Below are 20,554 nucleotides of genomic sequence, written 5' to 3'. Positions count from 1 at the left end.
CCTTTAGAAAGGAAAGAAATTTGGAAGGAGGAGAGAACACAGCTGGAGAATCTGAAAAAGCGTTCGGCACGCTCCGTGTCAATTCTTCGAAACAATACATGAGATTACAAATACACAACAGTCGATCCGAGAACGGTGGAAACAAACAACACTACAGAAACGATTTTTGCTACTAATTTTTTTTTTTTGGGTGGGGGGGGGATTGGTTTTGGGGATCTTTTTTTTTTTTTTAAAGGACTTAAAATCAAGAGTTGAACTTTGAACAGAGTTTAAACTATCATTAGGAAAACCAGGAAAAGGGGGGGGGGAAGATTCTTTTTTTTTTTTTTAAAGGATAGCTAGCTCCCTTCTGCTTAACCCAGTTAAGGTACGGCCTTTTTCCCTCCACTGGCCCAAAAGGCCAATGGTTGTCTGATGTTGCATCTGCACGAACGGGCTTTCCACCAAAGGCGCACGGGGACATAGGACTACACCAGTGTTTCTCAACCTAGCCAAGTTGAAGATGTGTGGACTTCAACTCCCAGAGTTCCCCAGCCAGCCATGCTGGCTGGGGAACTCTGGGAGTTGAAGTCCACACATCGTCAAGTTGCTGAGCCTGAGGAACATTAGGCTACATGACAGAAACGGGCTGCAATGGAGGGCAGGGAGAAACGCTGCCTCCTTGCCACGAGACGTCGATGCCACACCCGGGGGTGGCCTTGCCTTCCCCGCCGTCTGGAGGACTCTCTTCGTTGTACAACCGCTTGATCCCGTCGTAGAACTCGTCCACCTCCATCTCTTCCACCTTGCGCTTGGCCGTCGCGGGCTTGCACCTGCCGGGAGGGAGCCGGCGGCGGTGGCAGAGCGTGGCGGATCCTTTGGCGGGCATTTCGGGCTTGCTGTTGTCCTGCCAATCGGGGACTGGCACCACGGGGGCGTGGAATCGGAAGGCCCCCGTGGGGCAAGTCACCAGGTTGTGCTTGAGGGGACTGTAGAGGTAAACCGAGTTGGGCAGGAGTGGAGGCTGCAGAGTGGAAAGGTGCTTGGACACCAGCTCCCGGCAGTGGATCAGCTGGGAGCTATCCATCTGGATTGGGGGGGGGGGAGAAAGAAGAGAGAGAGACAAAAGGCTTCTTTAAGTGGTTCAGTTGTGGTTGGAAGCATCTGATGGGGCCTTGGAGGTCATCTAATCCAACTCCCTGCACAAGAAAAGGGAGTCAACCTCTTCTCCAAGGCAGCACATGAAGGCAGGACAAGAAGCAACGGGTGGAAACTAACCAAGGAGAGAAGCAGCCTAGAACTAAGAAGAAACTTCCTGACAGTTAGAACAATTAACCAGTGGAACAACCTGCCTCCAGAAGTTGTGAATGCTCCCACACTGGAGGCTTCTAAGAGAGTGGACAATTATTTGTCTGAAATGGTATAGGGTTTCCTGCCTGAGCAGAGGGTTGAACTAGAAGACCTCCAAGGTCCCTTCTAACTCTGTTAATTCTGTTAGCCTGTAGGACAGTGGTGGCGAACTTATGGCACGGGTGCCAGAGGCGGCACTCAGAGCCCTCTCTGTGGGCACGCCCGCCGTCGCCCCAGTCCTAGGCCTTCAGCTGAGTTTTATAAAACCTTTTTGCTTTAGGCCTCCGCCACCGTGTGCAAAAAAAAAGGGGGGGGGGTTCAATCAGTCAATTTCAACTTCTCGTGGGGAAAAAAAAAGATCTTGCAAAGTTGGAATTGATTGATTGAACTTTTTAGTCCCACCCAGTCTGCTGTTACCACTGCAGCCACGCCCACCCAATGGGCCACGCCCACCCAATGGGCCACACCCACACGACACTGAACGATGCATAAGTGGGTTTTGGGTTGCAGTTTGGGCACTCGGTCTCTAAAAGGTTCGCCATCACTGCTGTAGGAATTCCAGTGATGGTGAACTCATCAGATTCTAGCGATGGTGAACTCATGACAGGTGACACACCATGCCATTTTGGGTGACATGCCAAGGCTCCGGACCTCTGGATATTGTGCGAGAGGATCTTGCTCTCGCGCAGCCACTGAAGCGTCCAAAAATCACGCAAACCTTCACCCACAATTTTCTGAGGCTCCAGAAGACCCGCGAGAACAGGACCTCTGGAAGTGGGATTTAAATAAAAACAAGAGCAATCCCCACACCCCTTCCAGCACTGATGATGTTACCCAGTTTGGTAATGAAACGTCTGCAATAAAACACCCAAGGTCAGAGAGCACCAAGGGCCCTACAGTCCTCCTCCTCTCCACAAACACCCCTTCTATCACTGATGTTACCTAGTTTGGTAATGAAACGTCTGCAAGAAACATCCAAGGTCAGAGAGCACCAATGACCCTGCAGTCCTCCTCCTTCTCTCCACAAACACCACTCCCTTCTAGCACTGATGATGTTACCTAGTTTGGTAATGAAACGTCTGCAAGGAAATAACCAAGACCAGAGAGCACCAAGGACCCCAAAGTAACTCCACGCACAGAGGTCCATTTGCTCATTGCCAGGGTCTCCATCACAGGGCCAGTCTTTGATTCCTGCAGTTCCAAGACAGCATCAAGATAAAAGCCCCCCCCCTTTCACCTAAGGATCAGTGGTATCATCCTACCTGTGCCTTGTGGAGCAGTTCGATGATGAGAGCCAGCCAATCAGGAATCAGCTTCTCCACTTCCAGGCTCACGATGGCCAGGGCCAACATGGAGCCCTTGAACTGGAGGAGTTGGTAGCAGGCTAGGCAATGCAGTAAGTGCTTGGTCAGCAAAGCAACGTGCTGGGACGGATTCATCTTGGGCAAGCTGGTCAGCAGTTGAGGCCTGGTGGACAAGGCGACTGCATGGAACTGGAGTGGGATGAGAAAGCGAAGAGGGAAGCTTAGCATCTAGATTAGATAACCTTTTATTGTCATTTTTTTCCTGTGGGCACAATGGCACGCATTAAAAATGAAATTCAGCTGCTTCCTCTCGAAGGGTACACATACGCAACACACATTTAAAACATACTGTATACAACATACGTATAGACCTACACCCTTACATATAAGTAACATATAAATATTAATCACTAATAATAATAATGATAATAATAATAGTAGTAGTAGTAAAGTTGGAAGGGGCCTTGGAGGCCATCTAGTCCAACCCCCTGCTCAGGTAGGAAACCCTGTACCATTTCAGACAAATGGCTGTCCAGTCTCTTCTTAAAAACTTCCAGAGTTGGAGCATTCACCGCTTCTGGAGGCAGGTTGTTCCACTGGTTAATTGTTCTAACTGTCAGGAAGTTTCTCCTTAGTTCTAGGTTGCTTCTCTCCTTGATTAATTTCCATCCATTGCTTCTTGTTCTGCCTTCAGGTGCTTTGGAGAATAGCTTGACTCCCTCTTCTTTGGGGCAGCCCCTGAGATACTGGAAGACTGCTATCCTGTCCCCCCTCGTCCTTCTCTTCATTAAACTAGACATACCCAATTCCAGCAACCGTTCCTGATATGTTTTAGCCTCCAGTCCCCTAATCATCTTTGTTGCTCTTCTCTGTACTCTTTCTAGAGTCTCAACTTCTTTTTTACATCTGTCCATCTTGAATACATAACGGAAGGAGGAAGCTTGAGAGTTCACAAGGTTAATGCTGTATGAAATGAAACTTGTGGCTGAATCTGGATGTTCTGCTTCGTATATCACGGAGCCTCCTTCTCCCAGAAGGTAACAGGTTGTGAAGAGGTTGTGTAGTGTCACAGACAATCTTGCAGCTAAGTCCCAAACCTTCTCTCCCTTCTTGGACACACTGACACTTTTTATTGCGATGCAGTGCGAGGTCGCTAGGAAGTTTATTTTCTCTCTCTAGCTCAGGGGTAAGCAACCTTGGTCTTGTATGACTCGTGGACTTCAACTCCCAGAATTCCTGAGCCAGCGTGGCTCAGCTTGGAAACCTCTCCCTTTCCCCTCAGCATGGCTGGCTCAGGAATTCTGGGAGTTGAAGTCCACGAGTCATACAAGAGCCAAGGTTGCCTACCCCTGCTCTAGATGATTCTTCCACTTCTGTTTTACGTTCTCCTTTTTGACTGCTTTTTATTCCATTCTCCCCTTTGTCCTGTTTTGTTTTCCTGTTCATTGGCCAGCTTTTCTGTGACAGGTTATTTCTTCATTTAATTTATATCCTGCCTTTATTATTTTTTTTATAGACGACTCAAGGCAGCAATGTATTTTAATTACTGCTTCTTCTTCCCATTTTTTCCCCCACAACAGTCCTGTGAGGCGGGCTGGGGCTGAGAGAAAGGGACTGGCCTAATTGTCTCCTGGTGACTGGCCCAAGCATCCAGACAGCTTTCATGCCTAGAACGGGACTAGAACTCACAGTCTCTTGGTTGACTGGCCCAGAATCACTTGGTTTTCATGGCTAAGGCAGGACTAGAACTCAGCGTCTCCTGCTGATTGGCCCAAAGTCACCCAGATGACTTTTTATGCCTAAGGCAGGACTAGAACTCAGCGTCTCCTGGTGATTGGCCCAAAGTCACCCAGATGACTTTAATGCCTAAAAGGTGGGACTAGAACTCACCATCTCCTGGTTTCTAGCCTTATCCCACCAGACCAAACTAGCTTTCTATATATGTTATGTTGTCTTTACTGAATTTGGCTGTTGTTTCTGAGGGTTTTAAAATGTAGTTTGCCAGTCACGGCCCACAATTAAATACAAATACAATTGAGAGAGAGCAGCCTTAAGAATGTGATTCACAAGTAGGGCTAGGATTCCCTAGTCTGCTGGTACCCTGAAACCAATTTAGGGGAAGAAATCTGGCAAGTGTCATTTGGGGGACAGAAACACACAATTTCTCAGTGTTGTCAATGCAACTTTTGCAGTTGGACTCGACTCGGATTAAAAGAAATTGGAAATTCTTTTAGATTTGTTGGCAAAATGTGCGCCATAGGTGGTCCTCAATTTATAACCGGTCACTTAGTCACATGTGTGTGTGTGTGTGGGGGGGGGGGTACATGGTTACTTATGATTCAGATTCAGAATTCTCATAGTTGTTCCTCCCTGCCCCAGTCATATAACTGCATTCTGGGTGCTGGGAAACTCGGCTGCATTTATGCCATTTGCAGACCCCTGCATCCATGTGACTGCATTTTACAATGGTTTTGCCCCAAAAAACCCCCGCATTTATTTCCAGTTTTGGGGGGGGGGAACCACCCACCGCAAACCACTGGTTGGCTTAACAGCTGTGGTGCCTGCTTAACAACTGTGGTGATTCAGCGACATGCTTTGTGACCATCACAAGTTATTCACTGCAAAGGACTGGCTCCATTTTGGCCATTAACTCAAGGGTCACCTGCCATTTCTGTTCTTCTGAAGTTTATATCTACATTGAGAAAGTCATCTGAATTTATATTCAGCTGCCCAAAGTTGTTTTCTTACAAGATAGGTGGTTAGTAGGGAAAGAAAGAAAGAGAGAGGGGGGGGAGAGAGAGAGAGAGAGAGAGAGAGAGAGAGAGAGAGAGAGAGAGAGAGAGAGAGAGANAAAGAAAGAAAGAAAGAAAGAAAGAAAGAAAGAAAGAAAGAAAGAAAGAAAGAGAGGAGAGAAAGGGAATTAAGAAAAAGAAAGAAAGAAGAAAGAAAGAGAAAGAGTGAAGGAGGGAGAAAGAAAGAAAGAAAGAAAGAAAGAAAGAAAGAAAGAAAGAAAGAAAGAAAGAAAGAAAGAAAGGAAGGAAGGAAGGAAGGAAGGAAGGAAGGAAGGAAGGAAGGAAGGAAGGAAGGAAGGGAAGGAGAGAGAGAGAAATAAAGAAAGGAAGGAAGGACAGAAAGGGAAGGAAGAAAAAAAGAAAAAAGAGAAAGAAAGAAAGAAAGAAAGAAAGAAAGAAAGAAAGAAAGAAAGAAAGAAAAAGACATTTTTGAAGTATGTTCCTGCTCTACCAATGCAAACTTGGTGTAATGGGCTGTGCTTCAAAAGTGTGAGTTAAATGAAAATGGATCTGAATCCATACACTAAAATTGGGTGTGAAGCTGGGTGTTCTCCACCCGCCTCATCTTAACCCTTAGCATTACCAAGACCAGCCATCTTTCCTACATCCTCCAGCTGAGAAAAGCATTAACAGTAGAAAGTTTTTTGTCCCAAATATTTACAATGTGAAGGAAATCCAACGGAGTGGCTGTGTGAAGATCCCAGTTCAATTTATCCAGTATAATCTTCTCCATTCTGCGAATCTCTGCCGGAGAACAGCCACAAAAACTATCCCTGGCTAAGATCTTCAGCACTGGAATCTTCTGCAGGGTTGAAGCCGAAAAGAAAACAGCGATGAGAAACATCCCAGAAATCATTGAGAGAAAAAAAAAGAAGAGTTCCCAATCTTGACACCCTTCCAACTCTAGTCAGCTACAATACACAACCAGGACAACTTTCAGAAGAGGTAGTACATCTGTCCCATTCCATTATGCCAGGAGAAATCTCCTTCCACCTTAGATAAAAGAAGCTTTATGTAAGCTTAAAGATTAAAAAGAAAAACATTAATTTGGGGGGGAGGGGGAACAGCAAAAAGGGGTACTAGAATTTTGATTTTGGAAAGTTAAGGGGGTTAGATGGACTTTTGAAATTAACTGTAAAAAAAATCCTCTGATGGGAAAAATGTGCTAATTGGAAAACAAAGAGATGGTTAAGAGGGGATTTTGACTAGAAAACTCAGGATTATAATTAAAGGAGAAGAGATCCATTAAAACAATGAAACAATATTATTTGACTTCAGAAAAAAAAATAAAGGCTGATTGGGAACAATGTACTCAAAAATGACTTAGTAGATTGTCTGATACTATAACAGAGGATATAGAAGAACAACAGATTTTACAGGATAAAACAGACCGAGGCTGATTTGAATATGGGTTTGAATGTATTAAAAATGCCAGATTACAAAAGTGATGTGGAAGCAGATGTTGTGGATCTAAATATGGATTTTAAAATGCCAGAGTATAAGAGCGATGTGGACAAAAGATGCCAGAATGCATTTACAAATGAGGTCTTAATGATTAAAAGAGAGCAGAGAAATAATAAATCAGAAGAGTAACTTGAACAGCCTTCCACTTATCTTGGATTGATTAATCTTTTATCTTTCGTAATCTCTAATAAAATTATTACATTTAGATGACCCACAAAGACACCTCTGTTTAGACAGTGTTTATTCAATTTTAGTACGGATCTGTTTTACTTTTTAAAAGTAATGAAGTGATCTGCCTTATTCCACTATGTTTTTCTGACTTTCCAATCTTATGAACAGTTCTGGGATTTCTTAACGCTCTCCTGTCCGAATACTTAAAATTCAGCTTTGGCTTTCAGAAATCAACTAAAATCAGCTAGGAGTTGCCACTTGCTGCAGACTTGATTACTAATTAGGCTAAATCATCTACCAGTTATAATTTGCAGAAAACTGTTTTACCAAATTATTAGTAATCCCCCTTGATCCAAATCTATAAGCTGCTCTGAGGACATTATTTTGGATAAACAGCTAGAACAGGGGTAGGCAAAACTGTTTTAATTAAAGAATAACAGCAACAATATCTGGCAGCGAATATACCTTACAGATGGCAAGGTATTTGCCTGCCACTGTAAATTCCCTCAGTCTTTAGAAGCAGCTCCAAAGCCTTTTTCAGCTGACAGGCAAAGCTGAAATGATCTAATTAAAAAAAGAAATATGATGACTCCTACAGTAGCAAACTGTGCGTCCTGCCCCGATCTTTAATAAAGGCAGTAAGGAGCATGTAATAAAGAGCGAAGTCAACATGTTTTAGTAAGCAAGTATTACTATTAGCAGGAATAGGAGACGTAGCCCTGTATTTGGGTAGCTGCGCCAGCAATCTGAAATTGCTTCAAGCAGTCGAAAAAGGTAAGGAACCCTTCTCTGCACCATCTCCACTGTGATGGGGAGAACTTTAAGTTGGGGGGGGTGTTCAGTTCTCCTTCTGAAGCCTACGGGACCTCACCCCCACCCACCCCATTCTGCTCTCTGCAGCACTGTGGGTGGCCTAGGAACAGCAGCCTTGCCTGATTGCACATTTTGGAGAGAGTAATTGGAAACCTCAACAAAACCTTCTCCAGATTTTGCCCTAAGTCATTCCTGCCACAACAGTTCAACTCTGGGTGGCCACATGAGGCCTTGGACCTAGGTGGTCCCTCAACCATCTCAAGAGAGGTAGAAGAGAAGAATTTTTTTAGCTTAGGGCTGAACTGTGGGGTCCCTGGTGCTCTTTGGGCTTGGCTGTTTTCTTGCAGACATTTCATTACCAAACTAGGTAACATCATCAGTGCTCTGAGGGAGTGGGTTCAAATAAAAGTAAGAGCTATCCCAATTCCCTTCTAGCACCCATGATGTTATCTAGACGTTTCATTACCTAACTAGGTAACATCATCAGTGCTATGAGGGAGTGGGTTCAAATAAAAATAAGAGCTATCTCCATTCCCTTCTAGCACCTATGATGTTATTTAGACATTTTATTACCTAACTAGGTAACATCATCAGTGCTATGAGGGAGTGGGTTCAAATAAAAATAAGAGCTATCCCCATTCCCTTCTAGCACCCATGATGTTATCTAGACGTTTCATTACCTAACTAGGTAACATCATCAGTGCTAGAAGCAGTGGGGTTTGCTCTCTGTTTATCTACAAGTATGTAACACTGTTGGTACCAACACTAACAGGGAAAGCCACAGAGAGCAAACCACACAGCCTTCTAGCACTGATGAAGTTACCTAGTTGGGTAATGAAAAGTCTTCAAGGAAGTAACCAAGGTCAGAGAGCACCAAGGACCCCAGAGGCAGAAGAAGTGGAGATGCTTCCTTGATTCGCTCCGTGAGCCAGCATCAAAGCAGATGTCCAAAGCCAAGCGAATTCCTGCTCACCCCAACCTCGGCGAGTGTTGAGGAGAAGACTTACCTCATCTTCCTCAATGGTCTTCGTGGCGAGGAAGAAGCAGCTGATGGCAATACAGTTCAGGTACTTTGGGCGCGCCTACAAGGGAGAAAAAGCAGGACAATCTCAAACAAGGCCCCTCCAACCATTTCCCAAGAAACCTGGATGCCAAGCACAGGTTATCTCGGTCCTTGAGTTCACCGCTCTTTGCCTTCTTTGCAGCTGCTTTCAGAAAGCCATAGTAAAACAGGAGGGATGACAATCAATATTCCATTATGAGAAGCAAACCTGGAACCCACCAAGCCTTTTTAGCATAATTGGCACCTGGCGAGTCTCCAGGTCTTTAGAAAGGAGAGAGGGAGGGGCTCACTGCTAGCAGAGGAGATCCATAGAGAGCAAAAAAATCAATGAAGGAGGTTAAGTGAAGTGCAGCGGGTGCCAAACGGCGTAAATGCAATCCGAGACTTGGCTGGCGTTTTGCATTATCATCTCCGCCTTGCCGGAGAGTCAATCCTGGGGCAGATCACAGGATATTGCAAATTCTAAGAGGAAGGGGTGAGGGTGTAGGGGGGAACGACATAACCCAAATGCGCCACTGAATACAGGCGAGTCCTCAACGTACGACCACAACTGAGCCCAAAATTTATGTTGCTCAGGGAGACATTGGTGAAGCGAGTTTGGGTCCCCATTTTATGACTTTTCTTGCCACATCGGTTAAGGGAATCGCGGCAGTTGTTGAATTGGTAACACGGTTGTGAAGTGGAATCTGGTTTCCCCCACTGCCTTTGCTTGTCCGGAGGTCGCAAAAGGGGATCAGATGACCCCAGGACGCTGCAACCCATCGTAAATGTGAGTCAGTTGTCCAAGCATCTGAATGTAAATCACGTGACCATGGGGATGCTGCAACAGTTGTTAAGTGTGAAAAACAGTCATAAGTCACTTTTTTCAGTGCCATTGTAACGTTGAACGGTTGCTAAGCAAACTGTTGTAAGTCGAGGACTGCCTGCAATTTTCCCAATTTGGGGCCAAATTCCAGTCCTTTGTCCTAGAAGTGGTCCATGAGAGGTTCTGGGGTTGTTAGTACCTCAAAATGTTCTTAGCCGTCATCTCCCTTGACCAGGGGTTTTCAAAGTTGGCCCTTTTATGACTTTATGAAAGAAAAAGAAGATTCAGTTTATTTTAGAACGTGGGATTCTTTTTATCAATGGCTAGAAAAACGAGGTAGAGAGAAAGGAATTTAACATGTATTAGTAAGTTGAATGTTAGAACCCAGACAATATGTTGCTGATAAAATACTAAGCACTTGTGATTATAGAAAATTAATAAATATATATATATAAAAACATGGTTTTTCTGGAGAGCCCAGAAATAAACTGACGATAACAGGGATACCACTATTATGGAACTTGGATGTTTCAGCTGCTCCTCAAGGCACTGTTTGTTCATTTTTATTTATATATTAAAGTTACACGATGCCTATCTTGTTTTCTTGACGGGTACGATGGCTTCTATTCTAATTGAGTGTCGTTCTTGTCGTGAGCCACTCTGAGCCTGGATTGCGTGGCATCTAAACTGTACCAGATCAGCACCTAAATAATTTAAATAAAGGTGACAAGCCGTGATGCCACCACCTCTGCACACCTGGCAAGAGCAATTACGGAAGTGTAATTTTTAATAAGACAGGAAGATTGTGAAACGCGTAATTAAAAGAGTCATCTTCGCTCTATTCAAATCAAATTAAATTTAAACGTAAACGAAATGTTTGAATTATTATTATTTTTTTTCCCCTGGCCCCACCCAACGCTTTCTGGGAGGCCGCTCCTGGCACACGACTCGCAAGTCGAGGAAAAGGCCTTGCTGTGGAACGCCCGACACAATCCCTCACCGGGCAGAATGGGTAATTTATATGGTCGCCATGGAGACGGCCTAGCGTTGTTTCTGCAAGCGGGATTAAACCTTTCAAACCCATTTTGGGAGGTGAAACTGGGGCTTTCGGCTTCTGCAATCTAAACCCAGAGCTCTGGAAGCCGCCAAAAAAAAAAGAGAGAGAGAGAAAGAGCTCAGATTGCTTCTGATCTCTGCCAAAAAATTCACGGCTCCAAACTGCTATTCAAGCAGACCAGGAAGAGTGGATGGATCTGCATCTATCGGCCTCTGTGGTACAGGTAGTTCTCGACTTCACGACCCCAATGGAACCCAAAACTTCTATGGCTAAGCAAGGCGGTTGTGAAGTGAGTTTGGCCCCATTTTACCACCTTCCTTGCCACAGGTGTGAGGTGAATGCTGCAGTGGTTCAGTCAGTAACACGGTTGTAAAGTGAATCTGACTGTGCTCGTCAGAAGGTCGCAAAAGGGGATCGCGTGACCCCCGGGACGCCGCAACTGTCATAAATACATGCCAGTTGCCAAGCGTCCGAATTTTGATCACGTGACCGTGGGGATGGTGTAACAGCCGTTAAGTGTGAAAAACGGTCATAAGTCACTTTTTCAGTGCCACGATAACTTTGAATGGTCACTAAATGAATGGTTGTAAGTCGAGGACTCCCTGTACTCATCCAAACGTGAGGGAGATGGGAGGTTCAAGAATGTAAAAAATAAAATAAATAAATGAGAACTTGCTCCAATAGAGAAGTTCAGAGTGACTCAAGGACGCCTCATGAGAGCTTCTTCATTATTAAGTAAACCCACTAGCTTTCCAATTCTGGATATTTTATTTTGTTTATGTATTTATTTGTATCCTACCTATCAATAAAGTAGCAGACATAGCGAATATTTTTTCTCTTCTGATTTTCCCCACAACAACCTTGTGAGGTGGGTTGTGCTGAGAGAAAGTGATTGTCCCAATGTCACCCTAAGTGCCTAAGGCAGGACTAGAACTCAGAGTCTCCTGGTGATTGGCCCAAGTCACCCATTTGGCTTTCATGCCTAAGGCGGGACTAGAACTCACTGTCTCCTGGTGATTGGCCCAAACTAACCTAGCTTTCATGCCTAAGATGGGACTAGAACTCACCGCTTCCTGGTGATTGGCCCAAAGTCACCTGGCTTTCATGCCTAAGGCAGGACTAGAACTCACTGTCTCCTAGTCATTGGCCCAAGTCACCCAGTTGGCTTTCATGCCTAAGGTGAAACTAGAACTCGCCGCTTCCTGGTGATTGGCCCAAAGTCACCTGGTTTTCATGCCTAAGGTGGAACTAGAACTCACAGTCTCCTGGTTTTTAGATCATCCCCTATATGAAACTGGCTCTCAACCATGGGACATCTCGCCCACCCTCACTTGACGGCGTAGAAATGTTTCTCAGAAGACAATTCCAAGCGAGACACGAATCCTACCTGTTGAATCTAATTTAAGAGACACTTGCCCCAAACGGTTTGCTTCCACTGTCTTAAGGCTGAGATCTTTTCCTTCCTCCATTATTCTCAGATCTTTCAACAAGTGTGAATTGCAACTAATTTTATTAGCAGAAACAGAAAACTCTGCAGGTACAAAAAAACTTAAGAAGTTTGGTGGGTTGGTTAAGGATCAGGCTAGAAACCAGGAGACGCTGAGTTCTAATTCCGCCTCAGGTGCCAAGCCAGCCAAGGGACCTTGGGCCAATCACACACACACTAGGAAGCAGGCAATGGGAAACCACTTCTGAAAAATCGTGCCATGAAAACAACCGGGACTTGTCCGGGTTGTTGCCAGGAGTCAAAAACTCACTCGAAGGCACACACTGAGTTCTACCCACAGAAATGAGAGCTGTGCCCTCTGAACCATAAACAGCTATGCTGTTTCCTTCTCTCTGCCCGGAGATGATGGAAGAAAGGGACTGAAGAATTATTTGGAGGAGGAAGAAGAAAAAACAAGGGAGATTTTAAGTAAGCAAAGCTCCATTCCTAGCTGGAAACTGTTCCCAGACTTAATTTGTGTCAGATGGTAAAGCTCTAAAGCTGCCCAAGGCTTAAGGAAAGAGCTTTAGGAGAACATTAGGACTGCTAAAAAAAGAGAAAGATTTCGGGGTTTACATTTTCTATCAAGCTCTTCTTTTTGTAGAGCTTTCTAAATTACGTTTCCTGTGCTGAGTAATACTGGGGTCCAGTTCTCTGGGGTGTAACGGTCCAAAGAGGTTTATAAATTTATCTGTGGCTATTAGTAGAAATAGAGGCAGGAAGGGATATTCCTTTCAGTAACAAATAATAAATAAATTATATTATTATTATTATTATTATTATTATTATTATTATTATTATTATTATTATTATTATTATTATTATTATTATTAATAGTAGTAATTGGAAGGGACCTTGGAGGTCATCTAGTCCAACATAATTTAGGACAAAAATGATAGAGGCAAACAAATCACAGTATAAGGACTTTCACCCTTTGCTGAGAAAAATATGGCAATGGGAATATATGGCATTATGCCTATTAGAAGATATAGATCAGTGATGGCGAACCGAATGCCCAAAATCTAGCCCCGCCCTGCTCCCCCACCTGCCCCTGCTCCGCCCTTGTCCTGCCTGCTCTGCCCCCACCCCACCCACCCGCAGGACCACTCACCGCTTCCATGACCCGCCGCAGATCGCCCAGGCAGCCCAGCAGTGCCATGGCGGCCATGCACGAGGGCGGAGTCTTGTCCCCGCTGCCTGGCTGCCATGTCCTTGGCTGCGCTGCGCCGCGTGGGCCGCGCTTTGGGGCGACTCTCCTCTGGGGGGCTGCTGGTGAGGAGGGGGCCGCAGGGGGAGGCGGGGCTGGGGCGACGGCACGTGTGCCCAGAGAGAGGGCTCTGAGTGCCGCCTCTGGCACGCGTGCCATAGGTTCGCCACCACTGATATAGATAATCCTCGACTTACAACAGTTCATTTAGTGACCATTCAAAGTTACAACGGCACTGAAAAAAGTGACTTATAACCTTTTTTCCACACGTTGCAGCATCCTCATGGTTACATGAACAAAATTCAGACACTTGGCAACTGGTTCACATTTATGACGGTTGCAGTGTCCTGGGGTCATGTGACCTTCTGACGAGCAGTCAATGGGGAAGTCAGGTTCACTTCACAGCCATGTTGTTCACTTAACATCTGCAGTGATTCACTTGACAACTGTGGCAAGAAAGGTCATAACATGGAGCACAAAAACTCACTCAACAAATGTCTCACTTAACAACAGGAATTTTGGGCTCAATTGTGGTTGCAAGTCAAGGACTACACCTGTATACTACCTATATACAGATAGTCCTCATTTAATTATAATTTTTTGTTTAACGACCATCACAAAAAAGCTCATAAAATTTGTTGTGGTCACATGGTGACCTATTTAACAACTGCAACTATTTATGACGATGTCAGTTTTGGTTACCACGATGTAAAAAGAAATGTTGAGACTCTAGAAAGAATACAGAGAAGAGCAACAAAGATGATTAGGGGACTGGAGGATAAAACGTATAAGGAACGGTTGCTGGAATTGGGTATGTCTAGTTCAGGGGTAGGCAACCTTGGCTCTTTTATGACTCGTGGACTTCAACTCCATGAGTTGGCTGGCTCAGGAATTCTGGGAGTTGAAGTCCACGAGTCATAAAAGAGCCAAGATTGCCTACCCCCGGTCTAGTTTAATGAAGAGAAGGACGAGGGGGGACATGATAGCAGTGTTCCAATATCTCAGGGGCTGCCAAAGAAGAGGAAGTCAAGCTTTATTATTATTATTATTATTATTATTATTATTATTATTATTATTATTATTATTATTATTATTATTATTATTATTACTACTACTACTACTACTACTACTACTACTACTACTACTACTACTACTACTACTATTACTATTATTATTTTCAGCTCAATTACAGTTACAAGTCAAGGACTACCTGCATTCCAGTTTCTACCAGTCTGGTGCCTTTCAATGGGCTGGATTTCTGTCCCATAATTCCCAATAATTGGTTAGATGCAATGGGAATTATGGGAAGAAAATTTCAATAGATATGAAAGGCACCAGATTAGGGAAGGCTGCTCTACACGTTCCTCCAAAAATAAGTCCTGCTGTGTTTCGTTAAGTTTTTGCTCCGAGCAAAGTCAACATAAGATTCTATCTTTAATTTCTGCTGGAGGCTAAATTTAGCCTGGCAAACAGGGAACCCTTCGCTTTCTTTCCTCCCGTGTTCAAATAAGAGAGCGAGGGAAATGTACTTTTTTGTTAGTGGACATTAATTCCAGGCAAGAAAATAGATCCATTCCCTAAAACGGAAACGGAAGTGGTCCAAAATGATCTTGGTTAGTCTAAGCAACGGGCTGCTCTTTGGATTGAAAGTAGAAAAGTACTGTTCCCCGGGTTTATGGAGATTCTCCATCATACAGGTCACCGTTGTCCCAAACAGTGCTTTTTCAAAAGGCAACTGGACTTTCTTGGCTTTTTTCCTTGAAAACATTTCACTTCTCGTCTAAGAAGCTTCTTCAGTTCTAACTGAGTGGTAGGGAAAGGAAGGATTCATATTAGAGCTCTCTAGAGCTAAGGACGACACTCAAGAGTACTAATAACCAGATGACTGCAAAGAATATAAATCACAAGAAGCAACGGATGGAAACTAACCAAGGAGAGAAGCAACTTAGAACTAAGGAGAAACTTCCTGACAGAACAATTAACCAGTGGAACAACCTGCCTCCAGAAGTGGTGAATGCTCCAACACTGGAAGTTTTTAAGAGGAGACTGGACAGCCATTTGTCTGAAATGGTATAGGGTTTCCTGCCTGAGCAGGGGGTTGGACTAGATGACCTCCAAGGTCCCTTCCAACTTTTTTATTATTATTATTATTATTATTATTATTATTATTATTATTATTATTATTATTATTATTATATTCTTTGCAGTCATCTGGTCGTTAGTACTCTGAAGGTCGTCAATTTTTTCACTTGTAATGCTCTGTGCTCTTCAAATAAGTCAGGGGCCTCCAAACGTGGCAACTTTAAGACTAGCGGACTTCAACTCCCAGAATTCCTCAGCCAGCCATGCTGAGGAATTCCTCAGCCAGCAATGCTACTGGGGAATTCTGGGAGTTGAAGTCCACAAAGTTGCCATTTTTGCAGACCCCTGAAATAAGCCGTTGAAAGAGTTGGGAAAACAGAGAAGGCAGAGCAATGGGCACCGTTCAGCTCCAGCCATGAATGAACACGGAGAACATGGAGAAGGAGGTGATGGCCTTCAGCCGAGCACGCTCATAGAGATGAACAGGACAAAACCCCTTGGTCTCCGGGCAGAGTAAGTCAAGCATCAAGAGTCCAGGTGAACAGGAAATGGAAGATTTCGTCCCCAAAAGGTTTTGCTCAGGCTGGGATGGAGCCAGGAAGAGACCCAACTATCAACCCTTTGCAAAGATCTTAGAGGTCAAATTGTTACCTTCACAGCAGCTAAAAACCTGTCCAACAGGCTGACGGCCAGAGAAAGCGTTTCCGGATAAAGGTGGAACTGGCATCGGAGTTTGGCCAGCCACCGAATCACTTCGTCCCGCTGGGTTGGAGAAATGCCTGCATCCTGTAGAATAAAAAGAAAAATAAGATTAAAAACAACTCTCTCTCTCTCTCACACACACACACACACATTTTTCACAACCACTTATTTAGTCATTCATCTATTTTTCATCCCTATTTATCTATCTGTAGCCATCTTCCAACCATGTTACTTTAGCTAACTGCAAAGCCAGTCCAACTATACCAGCAACTCAAGATGTGACTTAAGGCATTTTTGAGGAGTGCCAGTGAAGCTTCCCAGAGACCCTGAGGTAAAACTGTCAGACTTTGCACAACCTGTGGAAGGATGTTTCGGATGGGGTGGTGCAGCTGCTTATGGAAACTCCACAGATTGTGCTGCAGCAGCCCTTGACGTGCAAGGTGTCCAAACACACAAAATTACATCACCAATAAATGGCACTTCTAAAAAAAATCATAACGAGTAAATTTGGCAAAGAAAGGCCTAAGCTAGGGGTCTTCAAACTTGGCCACTTTAAGACGTGTGGACTTCAACTCCCAGAATTCCTCAGCCAGCCAGGGCTGGCTGAGGAATTCTGGGAGTTGAAGTCCACAAGTCTTAAAGTGGCCAAGTTTGAAGACCCCTGGCCTAAGCTAAACACAATGACAAATGGGGACCTGGGGTCTTTTCAGGGCTTCCAAGAAGCATTTGTTAGTAAAATGGGCATTTGTTAGTAAAATGTCTAGCTTCTTTACACAAGGGACCAATCTCATCATCAATATAACCCTTCACACAAAATATTTCTAAAGCTTTTTTAGGTTCCAAAATGATCTTAAGGACAGGGCCATGCTGGCTCAGGAATTCTGGGAGTTGAAGTCCACAGGTCATAAAGGGGCCATACTTGCCTACAATAGTGTTCAATATCTAAGGGGCTGTCATAAAGAAGAAAGAGTCAAACTATTTTCCAAAGCACCTGAAGGCAAAACAAGAAACAATGGATGGGAACTAATGAAGGAGAGAAGCAACCTAGAACCAAGGAGAAATTTCCTGACAGTGAGAACTATCAACCGGTGGAACGGCTTGCCTCCAGAAGTTGTGGATGCTCCAAGATTGGAGGTTTTTAAGAGAAGATTGGACGGAAAGTTCCTGTCTTAAAATGGCGGATGTACACCTTCAGTTTTTTCCTATTGAAAAAGATGATGGTGGTGGAACAGAATTTCAAGGCTGAACAGTCTGGCTGCTGCTGTTCCATGTGGGAGGCCTGTCAATCTCAAATATTTACATTCAGCTGCCCGGTAGGGCAGAGAATAATTTCCCTCTGGGGTTGGTTGGCTGTTGCCTGAAGAGATGCCAAAGCTTTCCTTAACCATCTGTGACTTCAGTGTTCAGCATCACTGCAGCAGGGGGTGGGTGAAGACCCCACATACAAAGAGAGTAGGAAGCCACAGATGGGGTCCTCAGCTGGCCAGACAACCATGTGCCTCCCCGATTGGGGGTTCTGACATGGAAGTCCCCATTTCCCCCTTCCATGGCTATTGTTCAGTCGCTAAGTCATGTTTGACTCTTCACGAACCCAAGGACTATAGCACACCAGGCCCCTCCTCTCCTCCACTGTCTTCTGGAGTTTGCCCAAATTCATGTTCACTGAGTCAATGACCCTATCTAACCATCTCCTCCTCTGCCATCCCTTTCTCCTTTGGCCTTCCATCTTTCCCAACATCGGGGTCTTTTCCAAGGAGTCCTCTCTCCTCATTAGGTGGCTAAAACATTTGAGCTTCAGCTTCAGAATCTGTCCTTCCAAAGAACAACCAGGGTTGCTTTCCTTTAGGATTGACTGACTGGATCTCCTTGCAGTCCAAGGGACTCTTAAAGAGTCTTCTCTTATTGTTCACTATTGGTACATAATTCATTCACCTTCATATGTGGGCAGAGAAGAACACCGTGTATGTTACATGACCCTGTATCTATGTATATATGTGTGGGTGTCTGTAAAACTCATGTTCATCACTGGATCCCCATGGATCAGTTACACACCCAACCCCCACTGTGCATTCTCTCTCTCTCCCTCCGTGTGTGTGTATATGTGTGTGTGTGTGTGTGTGTGTGTGTATTATGTATAAAAAGCAGAGACATCATCCTGCCAACAAAAGTATGTATAGTCAAGGCCATGGTTTTCCCAGTTGCAATGTATGGCTATGAAAGTTGGACCTTAAGAAAGGCTGAGCGCCAAAGAATGGAGGTCTTTGAACTATGGTGCTGGAGAAGACTCCTGCGAGTCCCTTGGACTGCAATGCGATCAAACCGGTCAGTCCTAGAGGAGATCAACCCTGATTGCTCCTTAGAAGGCCAGATCCTGAAGTTGAAACTCAAGTACTTTGATCACCTAATAAGAAGGAAGGACTCCCTGGAGAAGGGCCTAATGCTGGGAAAGATTGAGGGCAACAGAAGAAGGGGACGACAGAGGATGAGGTGGCTGGATGGAGTCACTGAAGCAGTAGGCGTGACCTTAAATGGACTCCAGAAGATGGTAGAGGACAGGAAGGCCTGGAGGAATGTTGTCCATGGGGTCGCACACGACTTCGCAACTAACAACAACATGTATATATGTATATATGTGTGTGTGTGTATGTATATATGTATGTGTGTGTGTATATATATGTATATGTATATGTATATGTGTATGTATATATGTATGTATGTATGTATGTATACAGGTAGTCGACTTACAACCACGATTGAGTCCAAAATTTCCACTGCTAAGCAACAAACTCACTGTTAAGTGAGTTTTGCCTCATTTTACAATCTTTCTTGCAACAGTTGTTAAGTGAACCACGCAATTGTTAAGTTAGCAGCACAGTTGTTCAGTGAATCTGACTTCCCCTTTGACTTTGCTTGTCAGAAGGTTGCAAAAAAAAAAAAATCACGTGACCCTGGGACACTGTAATTATCATAAATACAACTCACTTGCTAAGCATCCAAATTTTGATCACATAAGCACAGGGATGCTGCAACGGTCATTAAGGGTAAAAAGCTGTCGTAAGTCTGTTGTAAGTTCTGTAAGTCGTAAGTCTGTTGTAAGTTCTGTTGTAACTTCGAACGATCACTAATTGAACTGTTGTAAGTCGAGGACAACCTGTACTACCATATTTCCCTGAAAATAAGACCAGATCTTATATTAATTTTTGCTCCAAAAGATGCATCAGGGCTTGTTTTCCGGTTAGGTCTTATTTTCAGGGAAATACGGTACTAAATGCATCCGTCTGGTTGACGATCTTAACTGGGGCTTATTTTTGGGTGGGGGGGCTTATATTACGAGCATCCTGAAAAATCATGCCAGGGCTTATTTTTCGGTTGGGTCTTATTTCCAAGGATACACGGTAGCTATCAAGACTAGTGGATTCAGAGATCAAATATCTAGCACCACAGGTATGATTCTATACAGGGCACCCTGCCCAGAAACCTAGCATAAAACTGAAGCAAATAAGTGTCTAATAATAGCAGAAGAGTTAGTACTGGAGTAAATTCAACCCTTCCAAAGCAGTGCCTGACAATACCCAGCTTATGACTTGATCCAAATTAAGCGCTTGGTACAGGGTGTACCGACCTCGGAACACCGCTGCAAATGCTGAATTGCCTGGAATTTGCAGAGGGAAGCTGCAGTGGGGGCACCCTGTGCCAGGCATTTATTTTGGATTGGGTCTTCAAGAAGCAGGTAACATGGACGTAAACAGACTCTTCTATGTCAACATTTGCAATGCGGGTGTTTATTTGGCCGCATGCTGCAGCTTATGTCTTGTCTGGTCAGAGACTCTATGAAAAGGTTTAGAAAAGCAAGGCAAAGTATTATCCAAAGGACAAAAGCTTCCCTTATTAATATAGGGACAGGGGATAAAGGATGAAGCTCTAGAGCGGGGTCTGTGTATGTGTGTGTGTGTGCCCAATCTTGGCAACTTTAAGACTTGTGGACTTCAACTCCCAGAATTCCCTAGTCAGCTAGAGCAGATGGGTCCAAGCTTGGCAACTTTTAAGACTTGTAGACTTCAACGCCCAGAATTCCTCCAGCTAGCAGAGCAGATGGATCCAACCTGGGCAACTTCAAGATTTGTGGGCTTCAGCTCCCAGAATTCCCCAGCCAGCCAGAGTAGATGAGTCCAATCCTGGCAACTTATAAGACTTGTAGAGCTCATCTCCCAGAATTCCCCAGCCTAGGAATTGAAGTTCACAAGTCTTAGAAGTTGCCAAGATTGGACACTCCTACTCT

The 20,554-nt window shown here is 44.3% G+C and overlaps 1 protein-coding gene across 3 annotated transcripts in view; it reads right to left on the bottom strand.

Moving 5' to 3' along the window:
• Positions 1 to 230: 230 nt before the first annotated feature.
• The window catches only part of CCNI (cyclin I), a 44,729-nt gene continuing 24,405 nt past the window's right edge, over positions 231 to 20,554 (bottom strand). For 2 of the 3 annotated variants that reach the window (XM_015816374.1, XM_015816375.1), the window contains exons 3-7: positions 16,225 to 16,359; positions 8,881 to 8,955; positions 6,087 to 6,227; positions 2,592 to 2,822; positions 580 to 1,066 (exon numbers count right to left, since the gene is read on the bottom strand). In XM_015816374.1, coding sequence (XP_015671860.1) covers positions 611 to 1,066; positions 2,592 to 2,822; positions 6,087 to 6,227; positions 8,881 to 8,955; positions 16,225 to 16,359 — 1,038 coding nt within the window. In that variant the 3' untranslated portion in view covers positions 580 to 610. Of the gene's footprint in view, positions 513 to 579; positions 1,067 to 2,591; positions 2,823 to 6,086; positions 6,228 to 8,880; positions 8,956 to 16,224; positions 16,360 to 20,554 lie in introns of those variants that run through there. The other variant, XM_015816376.2, reaches the window with a different exon arrangement.

Source organism: Protobothrops mucrosquamatus, unplaced genomic scaffold (genome assembly GCF_001527695.2).
Source record: "Protobothrops mucrosquamatus isolate PMUCROS unplaced genomic scaffold, P.Mucros_1.0 scaffold440, whole genome shotgun sequence".
Taxonomy (NCBI): domain Eukaryota; kingdom Metazoa; phylum Chordata; class Lepidosauria; order Squamata; family Viperidae; genus Protobothrops; species Protobothrops mucrosquamatus.
The sequence above is the reverse complement of the archived record's forward strand: the minus strand, read 5'-3'. Positions and strand labels throughout refer to the sequence as shown.